This window comes from Drosophila arizonae, chromosome X (genome assembly GCF_054131065.1).
Source record: "Drosophila arizonae isolate 15081-1271.41 chromosome X, UAZ_ARI_1.0, whole genome shotgun sequence".
Taxonomy (NCBI): domain Eukaryota; kingdom Metazoa; phylum Arthropoda; class Insecta; order Diptera; family Drosophilidae; genus Drosophila; species Drosophila arizonae.
Window position 1 is genome coordinate 2,899,205 of NC_142927.1, and position 26,174 is coordinate 2,925,378.

Below are 26,174 nucleotides of genomic sequence, written 5' to 3' on the forward strand. Positions count from 1 at the left end.
TTAGTGGTATGTGCCAGCTGGACGACTGACTCGGTCGCAGTCGCAAGCTGACAAAAGCTCTACCAAATTTTTACGCACATAACTGATCATGCGAATCCAAAACGAATCAAAGAAACTCAATCAAAAGCAAAAAAGAAAAAAATATATATGTCTGTATCTATCTATCTCTCTCTCTCTCTCATAGAACTTTTCAACGTATTCTCTCAAATTGTCGATGTATGTGTAAATGTTATCAGAAAACAATAAAAATAACGTAACGCATATTGACATTTACTCTACGTATCAATTAAATGAAATGAAATCTGATGTGAATTATGATTGTTAAAAACGACTTTCTTTTGTGCTCTCTCTCTCTCTCTCTCTCTCTATTTTTCTCTTTCTCTCTCTTTTCTTTCTCTCTCTGTGTGTTTCTTTCTCTTGTCTATTTTCTCTATTTATTGATATGGTACATAATGTGTTTATCTCTTCTGTCTGCCTGGATAATCGCAAATTGTTTGTTTATCTAACCAAACGCAACACGCGACATTCTCTTTACCCCTCCTCCAACTGTCGCAGCCTCTCGCAATATTACGAGTTCTCCAAGGATCAGGACTATATCTGCTCCACGCCCGAGGATTCGGGCATGCATCTGTGCGGCAACTTTCCGCCGTATCGCATCGGATCACTGGTCTGCACTGGTAAGTACCGCCAGCTAATCCACCCCTCTGAGACCCCTACCCACCCACAGCTACCCCCTCTCTCGAGCAGGCAAAACTTTCATTTTAATGAGGTGCAAACTGTGCGTGTTAATCAAATTTTGATGGCACTTTTTAATTGCTTTCGTGCTGCTCAACTTTCTGGCAGCCCCCATCATCTACCCTCCCTCTCACCCCCTATCATCACCTCGCTCTCTGAAACTAATTGTAAACTTTTTGCAGAGGAGGCCAAGCTACTGGACCTGAATGAGCCAACGAATACCTCGTGCGTGAATTGGAATCAGTATTATACGACCTGCAAGCAGAGCGGCGAGAACCCCTTCCAGGGCACCATATCCTTCGACAACATTGGCATGGCCTGGGTGGCCATATTTCTGGTAAGTTGACAGCCGACAGCCGCAGACTTTTTGCCAATTAGCGCATCAAAACTTTTTGCTTAAACAAATAACAATGACCCAACATTGACACAGGACACGCAGCCAGGCAGCCAGGCAGTCAGGCAGCCAGGCAACGAGCGAGTCAGTGAGTCGAGTGTTTGTTGCATGTTAATTCCGCTGCTCAACTGCGGTGCAAGTTGCCACTTTTGGCATCGCTTTCAATTCAAACAACAACAAACACGGCAGCAGCAATAGAACAGCAGCAACAACAACAGCAGCTGTCAAATTTGCATAGGGCGCTAGCTGCTGCTGCTGCTGCCAGCAAAGCGGGTCACGACGATTCACCCCGCGGCACAGCGTGCCCCAAGCGCAATGTGTCAATAGACAGCGCCACGTTGCCACGACAACACGACAGCAGCAGCAACAGCAACAACAACAACAATAGCAACAGCAATGGCAGCAAAGTCGCAACTAGCTGCAAATGTCATTGCAGATTGAATCATTTTCGGAAGTTAGCAGCTTATAGAATCACAGATTTGCAACACAAATTGACAATCCGCATTGCTCGCCTCAGCTCGACACCTAATTGAAATTAGAAACCAAATTGAATACAAAACCCAAAGTAAACAAAGGAATGAATAGCAGAAGATACAATTAGGGATGGAGTAAGAGATGCAGATACAGATACAGATACAGATACAGATACAGATACAGATACAGATATAGATACAATCAGAATAGATCGATACATATACAGATACAGATACAGATACAGATACAGATACAGATACAGATACAGATACAGATACAGATACAGATACAGATACAGATACAGATACAGATACAGATACAGATACAGATACAGATACAGATACAGATACAGATACAGATACAGATACAGATACAGATACAGATACAGATACAGATACAGATACAGATACAGATACAGATACAGATACAGATACAGATACAGATACAGATACAGATACAGATACAGATACAGATACAGATACAGATACAGATACAGATACAGATACAGATACAGATACAGATACAGATACAGATACAGATACAGATACAGATACAGATACAGATACAGATACAGATACAGATACAGATACAGATACAGATACAGATACAGATACAGATACAGATACAGATACAGATACAGATACAGATACAGATACAGATACAGATACAGATACAGATACAGATACAGATACAGATACAGATACAGATACAGATACAGATACAGATACAGATACAGATACAGATACAGATACAGATACAGATACAGATACAGATACAGATACAGATACAGATACAGATACAGATACAGATACAGATACAGATACAGATACAGATACAGATACAGATACAGATACAGATACAGATACAGATACAGATACAGATACAGATACAGATACAGATACAGATACAGATACAGATACAGATACAGATACAGATACAGATACAGATACAGATACAGATACAGATACAGATACAGATACAGATACAGATACAGATACAGATACAGATACAGATACAGATACAGATACAGATACAGATACAGATACAGATACAGATACAGATACAGATACAGATACAGATACAGATACAGATACAGATACAGATACAGATACAGATACAGATACAGATACAGATACAGATACAGATACAGATACAGATACAGATACAGATACAGATACAGATACAGATACAGATACAGATACAGATACAGATACAGATACAGATACAGATACAGATACAGATACAGATACAGATACAGATACAGATACAGATACAGATACAGATACAGATACAGATACAGATACAGATACAGATACAGATACAGATACAGATACAGATACAGATACAGATACAGATACAGATACAGATACAGATACAGATACAGATACAGATACAGATACAGATACAGATACAGATACAGATACAGATACAGATACAGATACAGATACAGATACAGATACAGATACAGATACAGATACAGATACAGATACAGATACAGATACAGATACAGATACAGATACAGATACAGATACAGATACAGATACAGATACAGATACAGATACAGATACAGATACAGATACAGATACAGATACAGATACAGATACAGATACAGATACAGATACAGATACAGATACAGATACAGATACAGATACAGATACAGATACAGATACAGATACAGATACAGATACAGATACAGATACAGATACAGATACAGATACAGATACAGATACAGATACAGATACAGATACAGATACAGATACAGATACAGATACAGATACAGATACAGATACAGATACAGATACAGATACAGATACAGATACAGATACAGATACAGATACAGATACAGATACAGATACAGATACAGATACAGATACAGATACAGATACAGATACAGATACAGATACAGATACAGATACAGATACAGATACAGATACAGATACAGATACAGATACAGATACAGATACAGATACAGATACAGATACAGATACAGATACAGATACAGATACAGATACAGATACAGATACAGATACAGATACAGATACAGATACAGATACAGATACAGATACAGATACAGATACAGATACAGATACAGATACAGATACAGATACAGATACAGATACAGATACAGATACAGATACAGATACAGATACAGATACAGATACAGATACAGATACAGATACAGATACAGATACAGATACAGATACAGATACAGATACAGATACAGATACAGATACAGATACAGATACAGATACAGATACAGATACAGATACAGATACAGATACAGATACAGATACAGATACAGATACAGATACAGATACAGATACAGATACAGATACAGATACAGATACAGATACAGATACAGATACAGATACAGATACAGATACAGATACAGATACAGATACAGATACAGATACAGATACAGATACAGATACAGATACAGATACAGATACAGATACAGATACAGATACAGATACAGATACAGATACAGATACAGATACAGATACAGATACAGATACAGATACAGATACAGATACAGATACAGATACAGATACAGATACAGATACAGATACAGATACAGATACAGATACAGATACAGATACAGATACAGATACAGATACAGATACAGATACAGATACAGATACAGATACAGATACAGATACAGATACAGATACAGATACAGATACAGATACAGATACAGATACAGATACAGATACAGATACAGATACAGATACAGATACAGATACAGATACAGATACAGATACAGATACAGATACAGATACAGATACAGATACAGATACAGATACAGATACAGATACAGATACAGATACAGATACAGATACAGATACAGATACAGATACAGATACAGATACAGATACAGATACAGATACAGATACAGATACAGATACAGATACAGATACAGATACAGATACAGATACAGATACAGATACAGATACAGATACAGATACAGATACAGATACAGATACAGATACAGATACAGATACAGATACAGATACAGATACAGATACAGATACAGATACAGATACAGATACAGATACAGATACAGATACAGATACAGATACAGATACAGATACAGATACAGATACAGATACAGATACAGATACAGATACAGATACAGATACAGATACAGATACAGATACAGATACAGATACAGATACAGATACAGATACAGATACAGATACAGATACAGATACAGATACAGATACAGATACAGATACAGATACAGATACAGATACAGATACAGATACAGATACAGATACAGATACAGATACAGATACAGATACAGATACAGATACAGATACAGATACAGATACAGATACAGATACAGATACAGATACAGATACAGATACAGATACAGATACAGATACAGATACAGATACAGATACAGATACAGATACAGATACAGATACAGATACAGATACAGATACAGATACAGATACAGATACAGATACAGATACAGATACAGATACAGATACAGATACAGATACAGATACAGATACAGATACAGATACAGATACAGATACAGATACAGATACAGATACAGATACAGATACAGATACAGATACAGATACAGATACAGATACAGATACAGATACAGATACAGATACAGATACAGATACAGATACAGATACAGATACAGATACAGATACAGATACAGATACAGATACAGATACAGATACAGATACAGATACAGATACAGATACAGATACAGATACAGATACAGATACAGATACAGATACAGATACAGATACAGATACAGATACAGATACAGATACAGATACAGATACAGATACAGATACAGATACAGATACAGATACAGATACAGATACAGATACAGATACAGATACAGATACAGATACAGATACAGATACAGATACAGATACAGATACAGATACAGATACAGATACAGATACAGATACAGATACAGATACAGATACAGATACAGATACAGATACAGATACAGATACAGATACAGATACAGATACAGATACAGATACAGATACAGATACAGATACAGATACAGATACAGATACAGATACAGATACAGATACAGATACAGATACAGATACAGATACAGATACAGATACAGATACAGATACAGATACAGATACAGATACAGATACAGATACAGATACAGATACAGATACAGATACAGATACAGATTACAGATACAGATATCAGATACAGATACAGATACAGATACAGATACAGATACGATACAGATACAGATACAGATACAGATACAGATACAGATACGCTACAGATACAGCTACAGATACAGATACAGATACAGATACAGATACAGATACAGATACAGATACAGATACAGATACAGATACAGATACAGATACAGATACAGATACAGATACAGATACGATACAGATACAGATACAGATACAGGATACAGAATACAGATACAGATACAGATACAGATACAGATACAGATACAGATACAGATACAGATACAGATACAGATACAGATACAGATACAGATACAGATACAGATACAGACACATTTAAAGATCCAATTGCAGCTGCTTTGATTTGTGACTTTGATATTTGACCATTAAGGGTGAGAAGGGATGGGGAGGGGTCTTCGCATCGCCTTCCTTCCCAATGGGGTCAAAGGAGGGTTTAAATGCTTTGCAATTAAACGCAAATCAAATACGCATTAAACCATCTGCGTTGCAGGACGTCACACAGACACGAACCCGACCACACACACGTACGCACACACACACACACACAGACAGCAAACAAAGCAATACTGAAATATTACGCATACGTGACGTGGTACAAAATGAAGAGGAGACCTTTGTTGTTGTTGGCCGCGCTGCCGGCTGCTAATTACGCTAAAAACAAAGGCAACAACAACAGAATTGTTAACGGTTGTCACTTGTCATTGCAGGTCATCTCGCTGGAGGGCTGGACGGACATTATGTACTACGTGCAGGACGCGCACAGCTTTTGGGACTGGATCTACTTTGTGCTGCTAATTGTGGTAAGTGCGTGAGATACACACACATAGAGAATTTATGTATCTATGTGCTATGTATATATATATACATATGTGTCAAAGACTTTTCTGGTTGACTGATTGAACACTGAGCACATGGCCTGAACAACGTATACATAGAGTATCTGACTAGCAAATACTCTCTATACTCTCTCTCCCTCTCTCTCAATTATGTCTAACAGGGGAAAACATAGAGAAAATCTGATATCTCTACAGCAAACTGATTAATTTATTTATACCAAGACTAGTCGATCTAGTATATATACAATCCATGAGCTTCTGAGCACACTTCGTTCCTTTTCCCATATGGCAATACTACCTGTTGGCTCAATTTTAATGGGGTCAGGCCATAACTCAAGCTTGACCTGGCTATTTGACTGATTGCTAATCAGCGTTTACCGTTTATATACCTGCCTCGCTTGCTGGTCTTAAGACCTTCAAGCTGCAAGCTAAGGATAAGCATAAAATTATTCAATTGAGTAGCTATGCAGCCATGCTGATGCTTTGGCATGAGGTGAATGCGCCATTAAGTAGGCTATAAAAAACTAACTATTTGTATATGAAAATTTTACTATTTAACTTGATTTATATGGAATTTCATTACACAGATTTCTCAAAGCATAGACATAATACACAACTTAGCAGATCAAAGGATTAGAGTCTTCAGCTATTCGAGGTCAAGTGCTGAGGAATATTTGATAGGCCAAGTCAAGAGCCAGTTGATTATGTCTCTGAGTCCTCCTGGCTTATTCAATTTGCTGTTCAAACTCGTAATTGGGCTAAGCTGTAAACACAATCATTATTTTCGAGAGCTTTGCCTTCTATTATTTCAGGTCAGGTATTGACATATGAGTTGCCAAATTGTATTTTGGGGCTGGAGCTTTGTTGTGCCCCCACATAGAAGATTCCAATTTGTATTTTAAAAATTTTGAATCGAATTCAGCTGAGTGCACAAAGCAATGAAGCTGAGGCAATTTGAATATGTAAATATGTGCGTTACACACACACACACACACGCACACACACTCATTCGCTCTCTGTCTCTGTCTGAATAAAGAATGATAAAAGTGCAGTTAGCTGGGGATTCATCATGCGTTTGTCTAGTTGACCACATGATGCAAGCTGTTGTTGCATCTTCAGGTGTATGTGTGTGTGTGTGTGTGTGTAAATATCAGATGTCCTTGTACTAATTAAAAGCCTTTTAATCCAACACACACACACACACATAGACTTCATTTATGTTGAAAGCTTGTTTCGCTATCTCGCTCGATTCAGCTGCTTTGTTAGTTGCTCATTTGATGTGCAAAATGATTTTTGCTATTGCCCAGGCAACCAGCAACAGCAACAGCAACAGCAACAGCAACAGCAACAGCAACTGCAGCAGCAATAACTTTTCATATGCAAATAGCTAGCAGTCTATAGGAAGGCATATATCCATCCACCTGCCCCATGGCCCATTCATAGAACAGCCCCGCTGCCATCCATTCCTCCTTAATGTTTTATGCTATTGAAAGTTGCTTGTTGCCAGCAAGGAAATTGCATATTTATGTTGTTGTTGCTCCTTTTTCTCGTTTTTGAGAAACATTTTGTGCAGTGTGCGCCACACAAATTCAGAAATTAGAAACATTTCGCTCGGCATACCCTCGACAACATGAATGCGGATAAATTGGCTGGAGTGCGTCTGACATGGATGACGGGTCTGATGATCTGTCTCTCACTTGATGCCATTAAGAGATGAAATGCCTTAAAATGCAATCTACGACGTAAGGAGAAGATAGTTTTAGTCTTCCTTATAGAAATGCAGTCAATCAACCACTCAATCAGTTAGTCGGTTCAGCAATGAGCCTAGTATGACGACTTCTTCAGAATTGATAAGTATTGATAGTCGGTCATAGAGTCAATCAATCACTCAGTCAATCAAACAAATGATCCACCGCATCAGCGATTCGTAAGACAAGCAATCAATCAATCAGTCAGTCAATCAGACACGCCACAATAAAACAATCAGTCATTAGGCTAGTCAATCAATCAGTCAGTACTCAGTGAGTAACATTCAATCACTTAGACAATCAATCAAAGAGTCGTAACAAATTCCGTCCTTATTCAAATTTCCGAGCAATTCTACAGGGTATTCGCTAGTCTGGCTACTTGTTGACTTTTTCTTTGTTGCTGCTATTGTTGTAGAAAAATATGTTTTCAATTTAAAGTTGGCAAATTTGTTTTGCCAGAAAGCTATTAAAATGCAACAGCAAGCTAATGGATGGCTATCCATAGAAAGCGAGAGAGCAGCACACACACACACACAGAGAGAGAGAGAGAGCGAGAAAGTGGAGCTCGGGCAGTGAGCTAAATTGGCAGCTCAACTAATTTGCAGTCATTGAACGAACAACAAATCAAAAGTTCCACAACTCGTAGCGCCTCCTGTCGACCGGCTGCCTCTGCACCCCCTGCCGCCTCTGCTGCGGCTGCTGCCTGTTGCAGCCGTCGCTATCGACGCTGCCTCAATTTGTGGCGCAAACTAGTTTTGTCGCTTGCGGCATGGAAATGTGAAAAGTTGCGAAATTTGATTTGCTTTGAACTCTAACAAATATTTGGTTTTCTCCACTCATTTGCAGATTGGCTCGTTCTTCATGATCAACCTGTGCCTGGTCGTCATTGCCACCCAGTTCTCGGAGACGAAGAAGCGCGAGATGGAGCGCATGCGGCAGGAGCGCGCCCGCTACACGTCCACGTCGACGCTGGCGAGCAGCACCAACAACTCGGAGCCGGCCACGTGCTATGCCGAGATAGTCAAATACATAGCCCATCTGTGGCGACGCTTCAAGAGACGAATGTTAAAGAAGTACAGATTATATAAGTATGCTGCTTGTCCGTTTTTTGGTTTGATTCAATTACGTTTTGCGTTCACCTGTTTACCTTTCACACTGTTCTCGTTTCTCTCGCCGTCTCATTGTATACTAAATGCCATTAAATATTTATCATCAACTTAACAATTGCTTAGCTTGACAACGACTGCAACAGGTCAGGCTCCCCGTCAGGCATACGCACAGTTCTCACAGTTCCGCACCACACCCACAGTGAAGGACTAATCCTCGCGCTAATCTCCACCTCGATTGACTCGGCTCTTATCTCAGAGCTCACAATTTGCCCCTCTTTGCCAGAGTCTTGAGATTTTCACAAATCCCACTATCTTAACGGCTTGATTAGGCTGCCGGAAACGAGAGTTCCAATGTTAATTTCGTGGCTTCTTATAGAACATGCTCTTTGATATTATCGAACTGTATTATTAAGGCTTTAGCAAGCTTACGCTCAAGTTGTCTTTTATGCCGCATTCGCTTAATCATGTTTTATCGTTTTTGGTTCATTCTGCTTCCGCTCAAAATAAGTTATTCGCAGGCTTACGATAGCTAAACTAACCTAACCTAACTCTACCAGACCTAGCCTAGCCTATCCTAACTCCAACCTAACCTAACTCAACGCTGTCCCAGCTCCATCCTAACTTAATCCTCTTATATCAACATGTCCTAGTCCATAATCTATCCTAGCTTCTTCTGACCCATTCCATGCTTGCATTGCCTAAGCTCCTGAATATGTTCTAGCCCTCCTAAACCAAAGCCCGTCCTAATCCATTCTAACCATGTCTCAAACCAACCTAATATTAACTCAGCTCCATCATGCTTTCACCTGCTCAGACATTTCTGTAACTGATAGATAAACTTTACCAAATAAGTTATAGAAAATAGCATATCCCTTGAACAAATATTCGATAAACTTGTCCTCGCCAAACGTCAAGTCAAGTTTCATTTTTTCAATTGACCAAAAACTTGACATTTCCAAGTATCTTCCATGAGAAAGTTCCCAAATGGAGTTAAGACTTTCAGTTAACTGTATTTGATGTCAGCTAACTGTATTTGATGTCAAATTGACTTTCTCAGCTCAGAAGTTTTCACCCCATGCAGAGTAGCGTCGCCCAGAGAGACAGACCGACCCCTGCCTTAGCCCAACAAGCCGTTAGATTTTATTGCATTTTATTTGCGATACTTCGGTTTCAATTCGTTTTTCCTTTGCGCCTCGGACCCGGATCTTCCACAGCTCTGGCTAAAATATATGTATATATATTTATATATCCAAATATATACATATATATGTCTGTGATTTATTACAAATTCATTTAACATGCGTTCCGCTTCTCACGTCCTGCCGCGCACGTTCTCTTCGTTTCTTTTTCTGTTATTTATATGTATTCTTTTTTCTGCTTTTTAGTTTTCTCGTTTACAGTTGTCAACTTTTTGGGTTTTGCATTTTTTATGGGCTTTGGCTTTCAATTATTTGCACTTGCATTTGGTCGCGTGTGTTGTTCCCCAAATGTTGTACATGTTGTTGTTGTGTCTCGAATAACAAGAGAACAACAAATACAACATATAGAGTTAGTCACCTTAGTCAGTACTGACTGTGACTGTGATTGTGATAGTGATTGTAACTCTGACTGTGACTGTGACTGTGATTGTGATAGTGATTGTAACTCTGACTGTGATATTGACTGTGATTCTAACTCTGACTGTGAGTGTGATTGGGACTCCGATAGTGACTGTGATTGTAACTCTGACTGTGACTGTGACTGTGACTGTGACTGTGACTGTGACTGTGACTGTGATTGTGATTGTGACTGTGATTGTGATTGTGACTCTGATAGTGACTGTGATTCTAACTCTGACTGTGACTGTGATTGTGACTCTGTTAGTGACTGTGACTGTGATTGTGACTCTGATAGTGATTGTGATTCTAACTCTGACTGTGACTGTGACTGTGACTGTAACTGTGACTGTGACTGTGACTGTGACTGTGACTGTGACTGTGACTGTGATTGTGATTGTGACTGTGATTGTGATTGTGACTCTGATAGTGACTGTGATTCTAACTCTGACTGTGACTGTGATTGTGACTCTGTTAGTGACTGTGACTGTGATAGTGACTCTGATAGTGATTGTTATTCTAACTCTGACTGTGACTGTGACTGTAACTGTGACTGTGACTGTGACTGTGACTGTGACTGTGACTGTGACTGTGATAATGATTCTGACTCCGACTCTGATTCTGACTGTGACTACAAATGAAAAGCGTGCCAACAAAATTATAGTAGCATACACTACGCTAGTATAGTCAGCTAGTATTACTTGCAACACAAATTAAAACTGTTAACATTTAAGCGTACATAGCCTAAACAACATCTATGCATCGAGCATGCATAGCTCTTAGAAATAACCATATGACGTTTGCATGAGATCTCCTCTCAATTGATTTGTAAGCTCAAAAGATTCACCTGCTTGGGCAAAACTTTTCGCAATATCTTCAGCTTAATGAGCTTTTCCAAAAGTGTAAAAACTTTCAAATTCCTTAGATTTAAAGTCACAAGCTTTCTGTATAATAAAGTATGCCAAACTTTTGCCAGTCGAGCAGATTTTTTAAAGCTTTAAGGTGCTTTCAGCACACTCGACTTTAATTTGACTAATCAATGACTATTACGATTAAATTGTAGCGAAAGCTGTGAAAACAAAATGCACTCGTTAAACAGTTGATTAATTTCCAACAGCTACTCAAGTGTTTGCCCAAGGTCTGAAAACAATTCGGCTTTGAATGTTAAACAAGATTGACTCAGTGAAAGTCATGCCCGAGTGCCTCAGCTGGCTCGAGGCCAGAAGCACTTCAGCTATGCGAAATGCTTTAAGTCGTTAGCTCTTTAGTACACGTTTACAACACATGAGTTCCTCTGTCTACCTGTCTCTCTCTCTCTCTCTCTCTCTCTTCCTGTCTCTCCCTCTACTCTCTCTCTCGTTCTCGCTCTTGCTCTCGTCTTAAGTCGAATCGCTATAAAACATTTTAATTTTCATTTGCATTCGTCTCGTTCGACGCTCGTTTGTTGTGGTTGTCGTTGTTTTTGCTTATTTGCGTTGTTCATTTGATTGAATTATGTAATTGTTGTCTAATTAGTAAGCACACACACACACACGCCCACACACACACACATACTTACTGCTACACAATTAGACAATGTCTAATGATGCCACTGAGAGCCACACACACGTAAACCAAAACCTCAAAACAGAACTCGCACACGTTCTCACCTGAGCCACACGTCCGTGTATGTGTATGTGTATGTGTATGTGTCTATGTGTTTGTGTGTGTGTGCGTGTATGTTTGTATGTTATGCATGAATTTACTTTCGACTATATACACTAATCGTTTGCCCTTTTGCCCTTAACACCTTCCACCCTCTGCTGCTGCGTCCTCATCGTCGCCCTCATCCAGGTATCAGAGGCAACAGCGGCGCGAGGGTCTGCTGCCCAATGCGGATAATCTCACGTTTTCGCCGTCGCGCATCAAGTGCCATCACCCGAACTGCCCCAAGTACAGTAATCGCAAGCCGTCCAGCATGCAGGATCAGATGATTACCGTTATGGTGCCGCTCAATTCCAACAACAACAACAACAATAACAACAATAGCAGCAACAACAACAGCAGCAGCAACAATGGCAGCGGCAACGGCGGCGCTGGTGGTGCCAGCGGAGCTGCCGGTGGTGCTGGCAGCAACAGCCAGAATCACACCACTGTGGCATTGATTAATGGCATCAACGGCAGCACCGCCAGCGTCTCGATGGCCCAGCAGCAACAGTTGGTGGCAGGCGGTGCCGCCTCCCAGGCGCAACTCTCCTCGTCGGACAACACGGAGCAGTCGCTGGGCGAGGGCAGCGGCTCGGGCGTGGCCCGGCGCACCTCCTCGATGAAGAAACCCACCACCCACCATGGCCACGGCCTGCAGCTGAAGCCAGAGGCAACTGGCGGCGAGCAGAAGACGATTCTGCTCAAGCTGCCACAGCAGGTCATGGACTCGGACCAACTGATCGTAAGTATCGCCCGAACAGGCGAAGAGGCAGACAAAAAGAAACAGTATACCCATCCAAATACTCTCCAAAGAAATACGATATGCACATGTCTAAATTGTAGGCCACATAAAGTCTAAATGTTATTTACACGCGAAGACCATATACGATACTACTAAGTACGAAATGATATACTATAGCTAACAATATACAATATACTATAAAGCACAAGTTACTTACGATATACCGAATACGGTACGACATACTAGCTCTCAATTAATAATACACTCGCGTTTAAACTCAACATTGTACGGTATACCATCGAAATATCGTATGCGATATATTGGCTGGAATTACGAATTACGCTATTCAGGATTCACATTATATGCAATATAAGGATATATTTTAAAATCTGCAAAGGCAAAAAATTACGATAAAATCGAAATTTCTCATATCGTGAACGACGCTATACGCTACTTAGCTGTTATACGATATTCGATATACGTATCATAGACATGACATTTTAGACTTAGCATAGCAAACACACGATATACCAAATACTATATTCGTGTAACGCACCATAACTGTCATACGATATTCGGTACACACATCATAGGCATGACATCCCAGACAAAGCATATCGTCAAGGTTAAGGATATACGAGATATACAACTTATGATATACCACATACGATATTCGTGTGTGTCATATCGTGAACGAGTTTTACGCTACTTGGGTGTTATGCGATATTCGATACACATATCATAGGCATGACAGCATAACGTCAAGCTTCAGGCTATACGAGATATACTACGTACGATATACCACATACGATATTCGATGTAATGCAGCTCTAGACTTCGCTCGAAAAATCCACAAACAGACTTAACAACCAAGAAACAATTACCTATTCCAATAATACTCTTGACCATCCACTAACTTAACTATGAAATACCGCTAATAATGATCTTTCATATTTGTCACGAACGTTGCACAACTTGTAGCTGCAGTTGGGAAATTTAGGCAAGGTATTGCAATCTATCACAACTACAAATTTTAAGAACCCTCTTTAAAAACATGTATATATAACAAACAAGCTAAAAATAAATTTGAGCTTCGGCTAACCGAGGCAACCCGAGCAGAAATATGGAGTCGAACATATCGAGAGCGTATGGATTTGTTCTGAGTTTAGATTCGCTAATGACATTCAATTAAGACAGAATGTTTTTCCTTGTGATCGTAATATATTTAGCAATAAATATACTTTGTATTAAGATCGAATCGCAATAATTACGATATTTGTTATTACTACAATATTGGGCATATTCCAATAAAAGTTCCCTATTTCTGCAAGGGCAAAAAGCTAATATCTTTGACGAGACTGCAATTAAATAAAAGTTATAATAAAAGCTCGAAGCGATAAGGCAATTGATACCCATTAAATGTGACTGCAATATATAAAATAACCTACGTCCACAGCCCCAGCGCCCCCGGTAACCCATTGACCCATTGACCCATTGTTCTATTAGACCTATTGCTAAAATGCCAATTAATTATTCAAATATTTGTTGCATTTCATTACATATGTAAATAGCAATTGAGATTCATCCGCTTCGGCGATTCCCTCGCACATGAAAGAAGTGATGGCATTTTGAGGGATATAGATATAGATTTGTGCTTTATGAATATTAGATGTAATTATTCCATTGTAGAGCTCTGGATTAGATTTTTGTAATTCTATTTTAGCGCTGACAGAATAGGCTTAGCGGCTCTATGTTCATTGAAAAGCTCCACGGAACAAGTAAAAAACAATACTCAATTAAAGCTTCGCTTATGGTATATAATGAGCTTTTCAATTCATTCAAGAGCTTTGGAATATCGCATATGAGCTTTCATTCTGCTTTAGAATAGTAGATTAATGAAGAGCTTTCAAAGCTTACTTTCATGTGCTTACAATGAATATTTATTGAAATATTTTATTGAATACTTGACTGAAATATAGTCAATCAATGATGTTAGGCACCAGCTTACAAGTGTTTAAAAATAACTTTTCAGTATTGGCAAACGCTTTTCCAGTATTGGTAAATGCACAAAAATGAATGAGTATGAATTAAAGCTAAAGCTAGAAACTATAGATTAATATTCTTATATGTAACTTATCGATAACTTTATCAATTTTAAGTTAACGATACAAGTGTGATATTTATCGATAACAAAGCCAACCTTCAATAGACTAATCAATTCTGTATAAATTATCCCATTGAAAGAATGAAAGTAAGCATAGTGGAAGGCTTAAAGCCGCAGCCTAGGCGGGTATCTCCTAGGCGAGCATGCCCAACTAAAAGCTTAGCTATTTGTTTGCTTGGTCTCTAGTGGTTTTCATTAGCGCTTCCTGCCCAGGGCCCACTGTACATAGCCAACTCCTAAAAATAAAAAAAAAACCGTTTAAGTCGCAATTCTAAATGAACGTTTTAAACTATATTGAAATGTTTATCAACCAATGTTGCAAGAGCTAATGCATATTTATTATTTTACCCATATTCCCCACTCCGATTTCCCACTGGCTCTCTCTCGCTCTCTCTCGCTATCTCTGTCTGTCTGGCTTTCTCTCTCTATCTCTGCCTATAGAGCCATCCATGCACCTCGGGCTTTCTCAGTCCGCCCACCTCGGCCAGCCGCCGTCCCTCGGTGATGTTCAATGAGTACGTGCTGCTGCACACACCGCCAGCGTTAAGCAACGAGCCAGCAGCAGCTGCTGCTGCCACAACAACAACAACAGCTATAGCAACCACTGCAACAGCAGCAGCAGCGGCGGCAACAACAACAGCTGCAGCAGCAATAACCACAGCAACAACTAGCATTGGCAGCAACAGCGGCGGCAACATTCACTCCATGGAGAAGATGACTCAGGCAGGTGACGGCAGCATTTGGCAGGTGAGTGTTTTGGGGCGTCGCGTGCAGCAGACAATCGACTCACATTGTTAAATATTGATGGCAGGTGAATCTACCGCAAAGCATCGGCACCATCGCCAATCCGTATGCCGAGTGCTCTGAGCTGGGTATACACGATGCGATGACTTGTCAAGAGCTCTTAGCGTTCTCTGTGGCATTTTCAGCGGCGCTGCCGACGGGTCAGAGTACGCTCGAATCGTTCTACTCGTCGCTGGCGCGCTGCGATCCCCACACGGTCGAGGCCCTGAACAAGGTGCAGCAGCAGAAGCGTCTGACAGCAGCAGCAACAACAGCAGCAGCAGCAGCTGCAACTGCAGCAACACCAACAGCAACAACAGCAGCAACAACAGCAACAGCAGCAGCAACAGCAGCACCGGCAACAGTTGCTGCTGCCGCTGATATACTCGACTCGGGTGCAGATTTGCCGGCACCGGGCCTGAGCCTGGAGCTGGCTGCTGTCTCGGCGGCTGTGCCCATGGAGAATCGGCGCAAGGAGCGGCCGCATTTGCCCCACAACAACAACAACAATAACAACCATAACAACAACAACAACAACAGCAAAAGCAATCACAGCCGCAACACGGGCGGCGGTCAGCGTCACCATGGGCGCAGCCACGCCCCCACCGGCAACTACATGGAGGACTATGCCTGCTGCTACGATCTGTACCAGAACGCCCTGTCGCCCCTCGACGAGCGCCAGCATCCCCGCTCCCCAGCCCTGCGCCTGCTCATCGCCATCTACCGCTGCCTGATGCGGGTCTGCAGCTGGATCCGGCGCTACATCAAGCGGCTGGTCGAGCACAAGTACTTCCAGCAGGGCATCCTCCTGGCCATTTTGATCAATACGCTCTCGATGGGCATCGAGTACCACAATCAGCCCGAGGAGCTGACGGCCATTGTTGAGACGAGCAACGTTGTCTTCTCCGGCATCTTTGCCGTCGAGATGCTGCTCAAGGTAATTGCCGAGGGACCCTTTCGCTACATAGCCAACGGCTTCAATGTCTTCGACGGCATCATCGTCATACTCAGGTGAGCATTCACAATAGCTGTCAGTGCGCCCAGCTAACCTCCTCTCGCCCTCAGCGCCATTGAGATATGCCAGACGTTTGCGGGCAACGGCACTGGCGGCGGCGGCTCAGGTCTGTCCGTCCTTCGCACCTTCCGTCTGCTGCGCATCCTGAAGCTCGTTCGCTTCATGCCCAATCTGCGGCGTCAACTGTTTGTCATGCTGCGCACCATGGACAATGTTGCTGTCTTTTTCTCACTGCTCGTACTCTTTATATTCATATTCAGGTGAGTTCTACTGTAGCCAACACACACAGACACACTCAAACACACACACACACAAATATTTGCATGTGTACTAACAGCAATTGCCGATGGGGCAGGCGTCTGTGTGGCACACGTCTAACACCGCATAAACACCTAACAACAACAGAAACTAAACTGTAAAATGCGAAAGATATCATATCTATATAAAGGGAAGAGAAAACAACAAGAAAACTCCTGAAAAATGTTGGCAAGAGAAGGAAAACTGAAAGAACTCAGAGTTGGACTCAAGGCTAATAAATAATTGTATACGAATAAGTTGTTAATTTCATCACCAAGATTGTGAGCAAGTTAAAAAGCTCTAATCTATTCTCGTAAGATCAGTTGGGAAATATCAAGAAAATATTTGAGTTAAACTTGTTTCGAATGCGGTTTCCATTAGTTCTCAAGAGTTAAAAGATAATGTTAAGCCAAGAGCTCGAGTATTGTACAATATCTTAGTTTAGAGTTCTTTAAAGTCTTTTGAGCCAGAGTGCAGTAGTTCTTAGCCATTAGATCTTAAGTTGTAGCATTCCTTCGGGTATTAGATTGACGAATACAATTTCAAAATGCAGCTATGTATATGCTACATATGCCAAAAATATTATAGGAATCCATTGTGAACAATATGAGATCTAGGTTAAATAGCTATGAACCAAGTATGGTCTAAGTCGAGTATTAGACGAAAATCGAAGCCAAAGCTGAAGAGAACTTTAAATACTTTAGCCAAGCATAAAATTAAAAGAAACTTCAGTCATATCTAAATTTGAAGACTACTAGAATCAGATCGGAAATTTCAGATAATTACCATCGATACGTCCCTCTCTTTGCCAACGATTTCATGGAGTTCGAGCTGAGCTGAGCTGAGCTCAATTTCCACTTAAGTCACACACAGACATACACACATACATACATACATACCTGCATATATATAGATATGTACAGTAATGTATATCGTAATGCTGATGCGCATCCAATTAATCCAAACACGACCCACTAAACCACTAAACCACTGACCCGCCGCATCAGTGACCCACTAAACAGTTGAGTGTGTTACTCTAATTTTTTATCGTTAGTTCATGGCTCTTAGAGCTTCGATAATGTACCGAAGATGATGTTTAGCAATCGTCTGGTCTTCTATACGACATAGAGTTGCGTAATACTAATCTGCTTACTCAATGCTAGCCTCTAATTAGCCCCTCAGTTACAACAACAACAACAACAACGACAACTAATAATGATCTAAGAGAAATAGTTATTAACACACACACACACACACACACACTTACACACTTGACATTCACAACATCTATAGAACAGATCGTTCACATACTCAAAGGGAAAGGAGATTGCCTAGCAGAGCATAGATGTGTCAATATACATACATATGCATATATATGTATATATGTCGTATATATAGTCACTTATATGCTTGTGCAGATGGTCTACTGCTCTCTCGCTCTCTCTCTCTCACTCTCTCTCTTTTTCTCTCGCTTTCTAACAATCTATTTCTATCTCATCAGACGCAAACAAAATCAATTCAGATCCTTTCTCTATCTGTCTCGCTCTCTGCCTCTCGCTCTGCACAATCACATAAATGCATATGCGAGCTAGCTTTCCGTTTTCTCGCTCTATCGCTCTCTTGCTCTCTTGCTCTTTTCGTCATCTTTTTGCTCAGCTATATGCATATGCGCTATCTCTGACTCTATCAAGGTCACACTCACTCTCTCTCTCTCAGTTCCTATCGCTAATCATCTCACTCACATACTGACATATGATCTGTCTCTCTCTCTCTCTCTCTCTCTCTCTCTCTCTCTCTTTCTCTGTCATCCACATTATATATCTTTCTCTTGCTCTTTTTCCATCTTGTTCGTGATTTCTCTACCGTTCATTCTATAAAATATATGCCATTTTACTCTTCTCTCTCTCTCTATTTCATCACATTATATATCTCTATCTTCACTCTCTGTTACTTCTGCATCATTGAACTCTTAACACTCACCCTCAAAAACCGTAACAAAAACCCTTTTAAAAAACTAAAAAACAAATATAGAAACAAACGTATTTCAATTTTTAGCCCTGGTTATAACTATACTCGTTTTTATGCGTACCATTTGAGTAAACGATTGAGTTAGCCTTTCTCTCTCTATATATATCTCTTTATCTATCTCTCACATATACACATACACATGCAGTTATTCTAGCTCTCTATCTCTCTCTCTCTCTCCCTGTCTGAATTACGTGTACTCGTTATCTCAATTTGTAGTTAGAGTTTTACAATCCAATCCAAATTGATCGACAATTTCAGTCTCTGTTTTCAAACTCTCTCACTCACGCTCTGTTTCTGTCTCTTTTACACACATACATACTCTTTCTGTATATCTAGTTGCTGCGCTAGTTGCCCTACACACACATCGCACACGTTGTATTCCAAATATAAAGAAAACAAAATAATACACTGAGAAAAATCAGATCGAAGTTAATGTATGCGAGTGATTTGGTCTGTCTCTCTCTCTCTCCCTTTCTTTCCCTCTCCCTCTGTTTTATTACCAACTTGCCAACGATTCGTGAGCATCAACAAGGCTAGTTCTCTCTCTCTCTTTCGCTCGCTCGCAGACTCTCTATCTCTCTCTATCTGAGTCACTCACTCTGTCCACTCGTTACTTTTTCAATTTACCTCTTCTCTCTCTCTCTCTCTTTTCATTGTTTTCTTGTCACAAGTCTCTTGCCACTCTCGCTACTCTGTCTATTCGTCACCCACCCTCTCCATTTTGCGTGCTCTCCAAGAAGCTCGACTATTTACTTATCTTGTTTTATTTTTCGATTTGTGTTAACTTCTCACTCGCTTCTCGCTACCCAGGAAACTCTGTTAAACACCAACAACAGCAACAACACATACAACAATTAGTTAGTTCCAAGGCTTAACTAAATGTGTGTCCTAGCTTTTTGGCATTTACCAACACTGAACTTGAACAAAAACCAAGCAAACCAACAAACACAAGGCTCAAAATTACAAACACATTTTATTTTGTTAATACAACACAATTGGAAACAACAACAATTAGTTAAAAACACAAATAAAAGTAATAGTATTTTTATAATACTAAACGTTAAACAGTAACTATCGAGTCGTACGCTTATTGTGTAGTTTTGCAGTATACAAACTATATGTATGTATACATATAAATGAATTATATATGTATACACACTTCATATATCTTCATATATATCTCTCTCTCTCTCTCTCAGTTCTCAATAACTTGTACTACTATTACATGCTCTCTTTCCTATATATTATATACTATTGACATTTCCATTTTTAAAACTCTTAATTTTTATTAACTTTAAATCGTAAAATACCAAATAAATACTAAAAATACAGATATATGCAAAAATACCACAAAAATATACCAACTACATTTTTATTCTAAACCAAAGTTTAGTTAGCTTAGTTGCTCTGTTCTTGAACTAAAAGTCGTAAACGTTTGCGTAGTTAGAACAAAAAAAAAAAATACAATAACTATCTTAAAAATATCTTTAAAAAAATACTACAGTCATATACTGACACATATAACACCAACGACATAGATCACAACTACTCTGCAATGAAAGAAAACTTAGAATGTGTCCCCCTGATGACTCAGATGCCCCACACATACACTCTCTATCCCTCTCTCTCTCTCTCTCTTTCTGTCTCTCTTCTATCTTCTCTTGAACAATAAAAAAAAGGTATTAAAAGAAATACTAGAAAAATACTAATAATACGACTTGAATAAATCAACAATATTTTCTAGCACTCCATTTTCCAGTAACTTTTATTTTCGTTCCGTTTGTCCGATTCGTCAGCTTTGAAGGCTCGCCTTTCTGCGTGAAAGCTGAAATTCAAAAGTTATTTTTTGGATTTGCAGATTATGAAAAGTGAAATTAATTTTGATTTTCCAATTAAAGCTCGCTTGCTGCTCACTTACAGTCACAATCTCTCTCTCTCTTTCTTTCTTAACTATCTCTTTCTCTCTCTCTCTCTATTTCTCTTTCTCTCACACACACAATTGCTCTACTCTTAAATATTTTAATACTAAAACTTACTTTTAAAACTAAAATATATTAACAATAAAAAAAAACTTAAACTAAAATCTAAAAAAAAAAAAAAAAAACACTACAAAAAACCCCACAAAAATATTTAACAACATTAATAATAACAATAATTAATAAAAAAAAAATACTTTACAAGAATATTACCAAATATATATATATTATCGAAATATAAATGTATATCATATATATATCAACAAAAAAAAAATACAAAATACAAAAAAAAAAATACATCAATTTAGTATACTCGGCATGAATCTGTTCGGATGTAAATTCTGCGAGAAAATTAATGGAGAGAAGATTTGCGATCGTAAGAATTTCGACAGCCTGCTATGGGCGCTCGTCACAGTGTTTCAGGTAGACCCCATTTGCTATCAGCATAATTTTAACTTAACATATATATATATATATATATATTTATAAATTCTTAATAAATATACCATGCTATACCAAAGAATATAATATAATATAAATAAATATATATATACATATATATATGTATGTGTTTACCACCTAATTTTATGCCATAATCGTAATCTATCTAACACTTAAATGTTTCAATGAAAACAATACCAGTTTTTCTTTTTATTAACTACCAACCAAAAAATACCAAAAATAATACCGAAATGTAAGCATTTGGTTTTGTTTGTTTAACGTTTTTTTTTTTTAGGCTTTTGTTGAAATGTTCATTTTTTTATTTTGTTTGTGCTAGGTCTTGCCGATAACCGATAACAATAACGATAAGAATCATATCGATTATAATTGTTGTGCTTTCTTTTGCGTTCGTAAAAACGATTGCTCTGTCTCTCCTTAACTCTCCTTCACCCTCTCCCTCTCTCTTTTTGCCACTCTGTCTGTCTGTGTATTCAGTTTTATGTGTGTTCCAATTTCAGTTTGGCCCATGAAAAACGCCTGCAATTTGTATTGGAACTTTCGTTGATTCAATTCACTTTGTGCTTATGTTTGCTTTGTTTTTGGTTTCATTAGATCTCGCACTGATTTGTGGTGTGTAGTCCGTTTGGTGTGGTCTTTATTTTCATTGTGTTTCATTCCATTTCGTTTCGTGCCTGCATGTTGAGCCTAGTTGATGTGGCATGCCAAGTTATTTATCGAGCTACGCGCATACGCATGCCATAATTATCTTGATCTATATATGTATATACAGCTTTCACATATTTATCGTAACGATCAGCTATCGATTGCAAATATAGCTTAGTTCATAAGGCAGATATATATTCATAAGCTGCACAGGTAAGCATACCAGTTGTGTAGAATCGCCTGCCCTTTTATATATATTCATATCTATATCGATTTCTATATCTATATATTTGTCTTTGCCTATGTATATCTGTCTATGCATTTACTTACTTTGGCTTGCTTAATTGATAAGTGTGTTATCGATCACACCTACTGCTGTCTATACACACTCACACACGTTGACTCGCTCGACTTCGTACTCCAACTCTTTCGATTTGTTCTCACACGTCCTTTACCTCGTATCACACATGCATATACACGCGCACACACTCGCACTCTCTCACACACACACATTCACACATGTTTTTATTCTCTTTCTCTCTCTCTCTCTCTCTCTGTGTTTTTTCTCTCTCTCTCTCTCCCTTGTCTAAGTGTTTATTACTATCTATATATGCATCTATGGTACATATCTATTGCTATATATACTCTAGACTCTAAGTTGTTTAGAATTTGTATACTCCCTCCGTCTACTTAACCTAAAATCCCTCACACACATACACACATACACCTATACCGAAGCACTCTCAACTCTAAACTGTAATCTATATTCCTCTTAAATGAAAACTATACATATCACATAAACATACATATACATAAATACATACACATACTTATACACATACACATACACACATATATATAATACATACCTAGTACAGTCTCTAGAGTTTATGAGGTTTACAGAAATTACTAAAAAAAATATATATATTTTTATACAAAAAAAAAACTCTGTAAAATAAAACAGTTTTATTCTTTGCTCAACTTTTTGCTTCATCAAATAATAATAAAATAAAATAGAACACGAAACTCACAGTTTTCTATCCACTCTGTACAAAATTAAACAGTTATACAATCAATTCTATTCCAAAGAAAAATCCACTTAGCTCCAAGTTTCTTATAAACTTGAAGTCAGCAACAACAACAACTACAACAACAATAAATTAATACAAATTATACTTTTTAAATATAAAGAAAACCTACAATATATATATACATATCAATAACTATATATATATATGTATATATATTCGCTCAACATATCCACACAAAAAAAAAAAAAAAGAAAAGAAAACCTCTCTCTCTCTCTCTCTAACAACCAAAAAACTGATATATATGATATATAAAACATATATACGTATAAACCTACAGCATACTCGGCATGTATCTGTTTGGCGGTAAGTTTTGTAAATTTTTGGATGAATCCGGACTCGAACGCGAATGCACGTGTCCCGAAATAATCAGCCGACATCCGCAATGTGAATGCGATCGTAAACACTTCAACAACATTTTGTGGGCCACTGTCACAGTTTTTCAAGTAAGAGCAACCAACAATCAACAATACCCAAACCACATCCATTAAGAGATATACCCAATATACACATATACCTATATATGTATGTGCCATCACATATATATATACATATATATGTATACTTATAAATATATATATACATTCCCAGCTATTTATCTAATATATACAAAACAGACAAAAGGAAAATATTACCCTATATATATATAAATTTTATGGCAAAACATACAGCTCTATCTACAATATATCTAGTTTTCTTCTGTTAACTGATTTTTTTTTTTATAGTTTTAGTTTAGTTACACCTACATCTATATATATATATCTATATATATCTATCTCTAAACTCTCTCTTTATATATTAATATATCAAGAAGAAAACAAAACTTACTCGTTTTTCTAGCTTTAGTTGGTTGGCTCTAAAAAGTTCTTTCGGTTCGGTTGACTTCTTTTTTTTTTAGTTTTCTTCATAACTTTTTACTTAGTCTTCAAATACTTGTTCAATCAAAATATAGTTCTTAGCTAATTTTATACATACACTCACACACATATACGTACATACCCTCACACACATGTATACACCCACACTCCATATAGCTGGCCCTCTGAGCGTCCCTCTGGTTTGAAATATTGTATGATGAAAATGAGTAAATATTTTTAAGAACTAGTTCATTTTCTTAATAATTATCAACTTTATATTCCCAATCTCTTACAATGATAATAGTAAATCATTTCTTGTTGCAGAGCATATTTCCTCAAAAATTGTGAACTTAACTGGTTCATGATTGGAACCTGAAAATATTTGTAAAAAACTTCCAGTTGAAATTGAAATTTTAACACCCTAACAATGCAAAAAGCTATTCAGTTTTTTAAGAACTAGTTCGTTCGCTTGTGAACAAGTATAAATTTAGCTAGTTCATATGGGATTTGCAATTGAATCCAGTCAAAATGTATATTAGATTGAAACCAAACTTTTCTGATTAAATGAGGGATTAGTTTTAAAGAACTAGTGGTTCATAACATGAACTAATGAAATATTAATATTTGCCATTTGGCTTGACAGCTAAGAACAAAAACTATATTGTTCCTTGAGTACTTCATTTCCTTGTTGAACTAGCTCTCCCCCTCACTCTCCCTGTCATTCGCTTTGGTTGGCCAGCACTATCTCTCTCGCTCACACACAAAAACAATTATTCTTTGACAATTTTTTCTCGTCTTCTTTCTGCTCGCGTCTTTGCTATAAGCCTCTTTCTCTTTCTCTCTCCCTCTCGCCCCCTTGCTCTTTCTTTCTCAGCCACTCACACAGACGCTCATCTGTATTATAAGCCAAAGTTTCATTTTTTGTTTCTTGCATGATTTCTCTTCTTAATTGCAAATATTTTCCTTTCTTAGTTCATTTTGTTTTTAATTTTGATCCTTATGCTCTATGTGGAGTATATATGTAGATATGTAAATATCTATATATATATAACTATACATCTATAGCTCTCTCAAGCAACCCCTTTCGTTTTGGCTTGTAGCCCCGCCTCTATGCCACGCCACGTCCTTAACAGCTGCTGATTTGTTATTCTTCTTCGTGTTATTTTTGCCCAAGTTTTGTGATTTCGTTCTATCATTTTGCGTTTATGCCTAGCTCACGGTTCTCAATTGCTTTTTGCTGCTGTTTGCGCTTTTCTTAAAATAAAAAAAAAAAAAATTAAAAATACTATATACATATACATATATGTAGAAAAAGAATCATAT

At 38.3% G+C, this 26,174-nt stretch overlaps 1 protein-coding gene across 15 annotated transcripts in view; it reads left to right on the forward strand.

Annotated features, from left to right (window-relative positions):
• The window catches only part of Ca-alpha1T (Ca[2+]-channel protein alpha[[1]] subunit T), a 63,923-nt gene that overhangs the window by 21,715 nt on the left and 16,034 nt on the right, over nucleotides 1-26,174 (forward strand). For 6 of the 15 annotated variants that reach the window (XM_018016286.2, XM_089476029.1, XM_089476032.1 and 3 more), the window contains 10 exons: nucleotides 556-677; nucleotides 918-1,072; nucleotides 6,531-6,623; nucleotides 9,254-9,495; nucleotides 12,945-13,539; nucleotides 14,521-14,544; nucleotides 16,145-16,450; nucleotides 16,515-17,497; nucleotides 17,552-17,761; nucleotides 24,275-24,440. In XM_018016286.2, the coding sequence (XP_017871775.2) occupies nucleotides 556-677; nucleotides 918-1,072; nucleotides 6,531-6,623; nucleotides 9,254-9,495; nucleotides 12,945-13,539; nucleotides 14,521-14,544; nucleotides 16,145-16,450; nucleotides 16,515-17,497; nucleotides 17,552-17,761; nucleotides 24,275-24,440 (2,896 nt within the window). Of the gene's footprint in view, nucleotides 1-555; nucleotides 678-917; nucleotides 1,073-6,530; nucleotides 6,624-9,253; nucleotides 9,496-12,944; nucleotides 13,540-14,520; nucleotides 14,545-16,144; nucleotides 16,451-16,514; nucleotides 17,498-17,551; nucleotides 17,762-22,110; nucleotides 22,226-24,274; nucleotides 24,441-26,174 lie in introns of all 15 variants that reach the window. The other 9 variants (XM_089476033.1, XM_089476034.1, XM_089476041.1 and 6 more) reach the window with 4 other exon arrangements.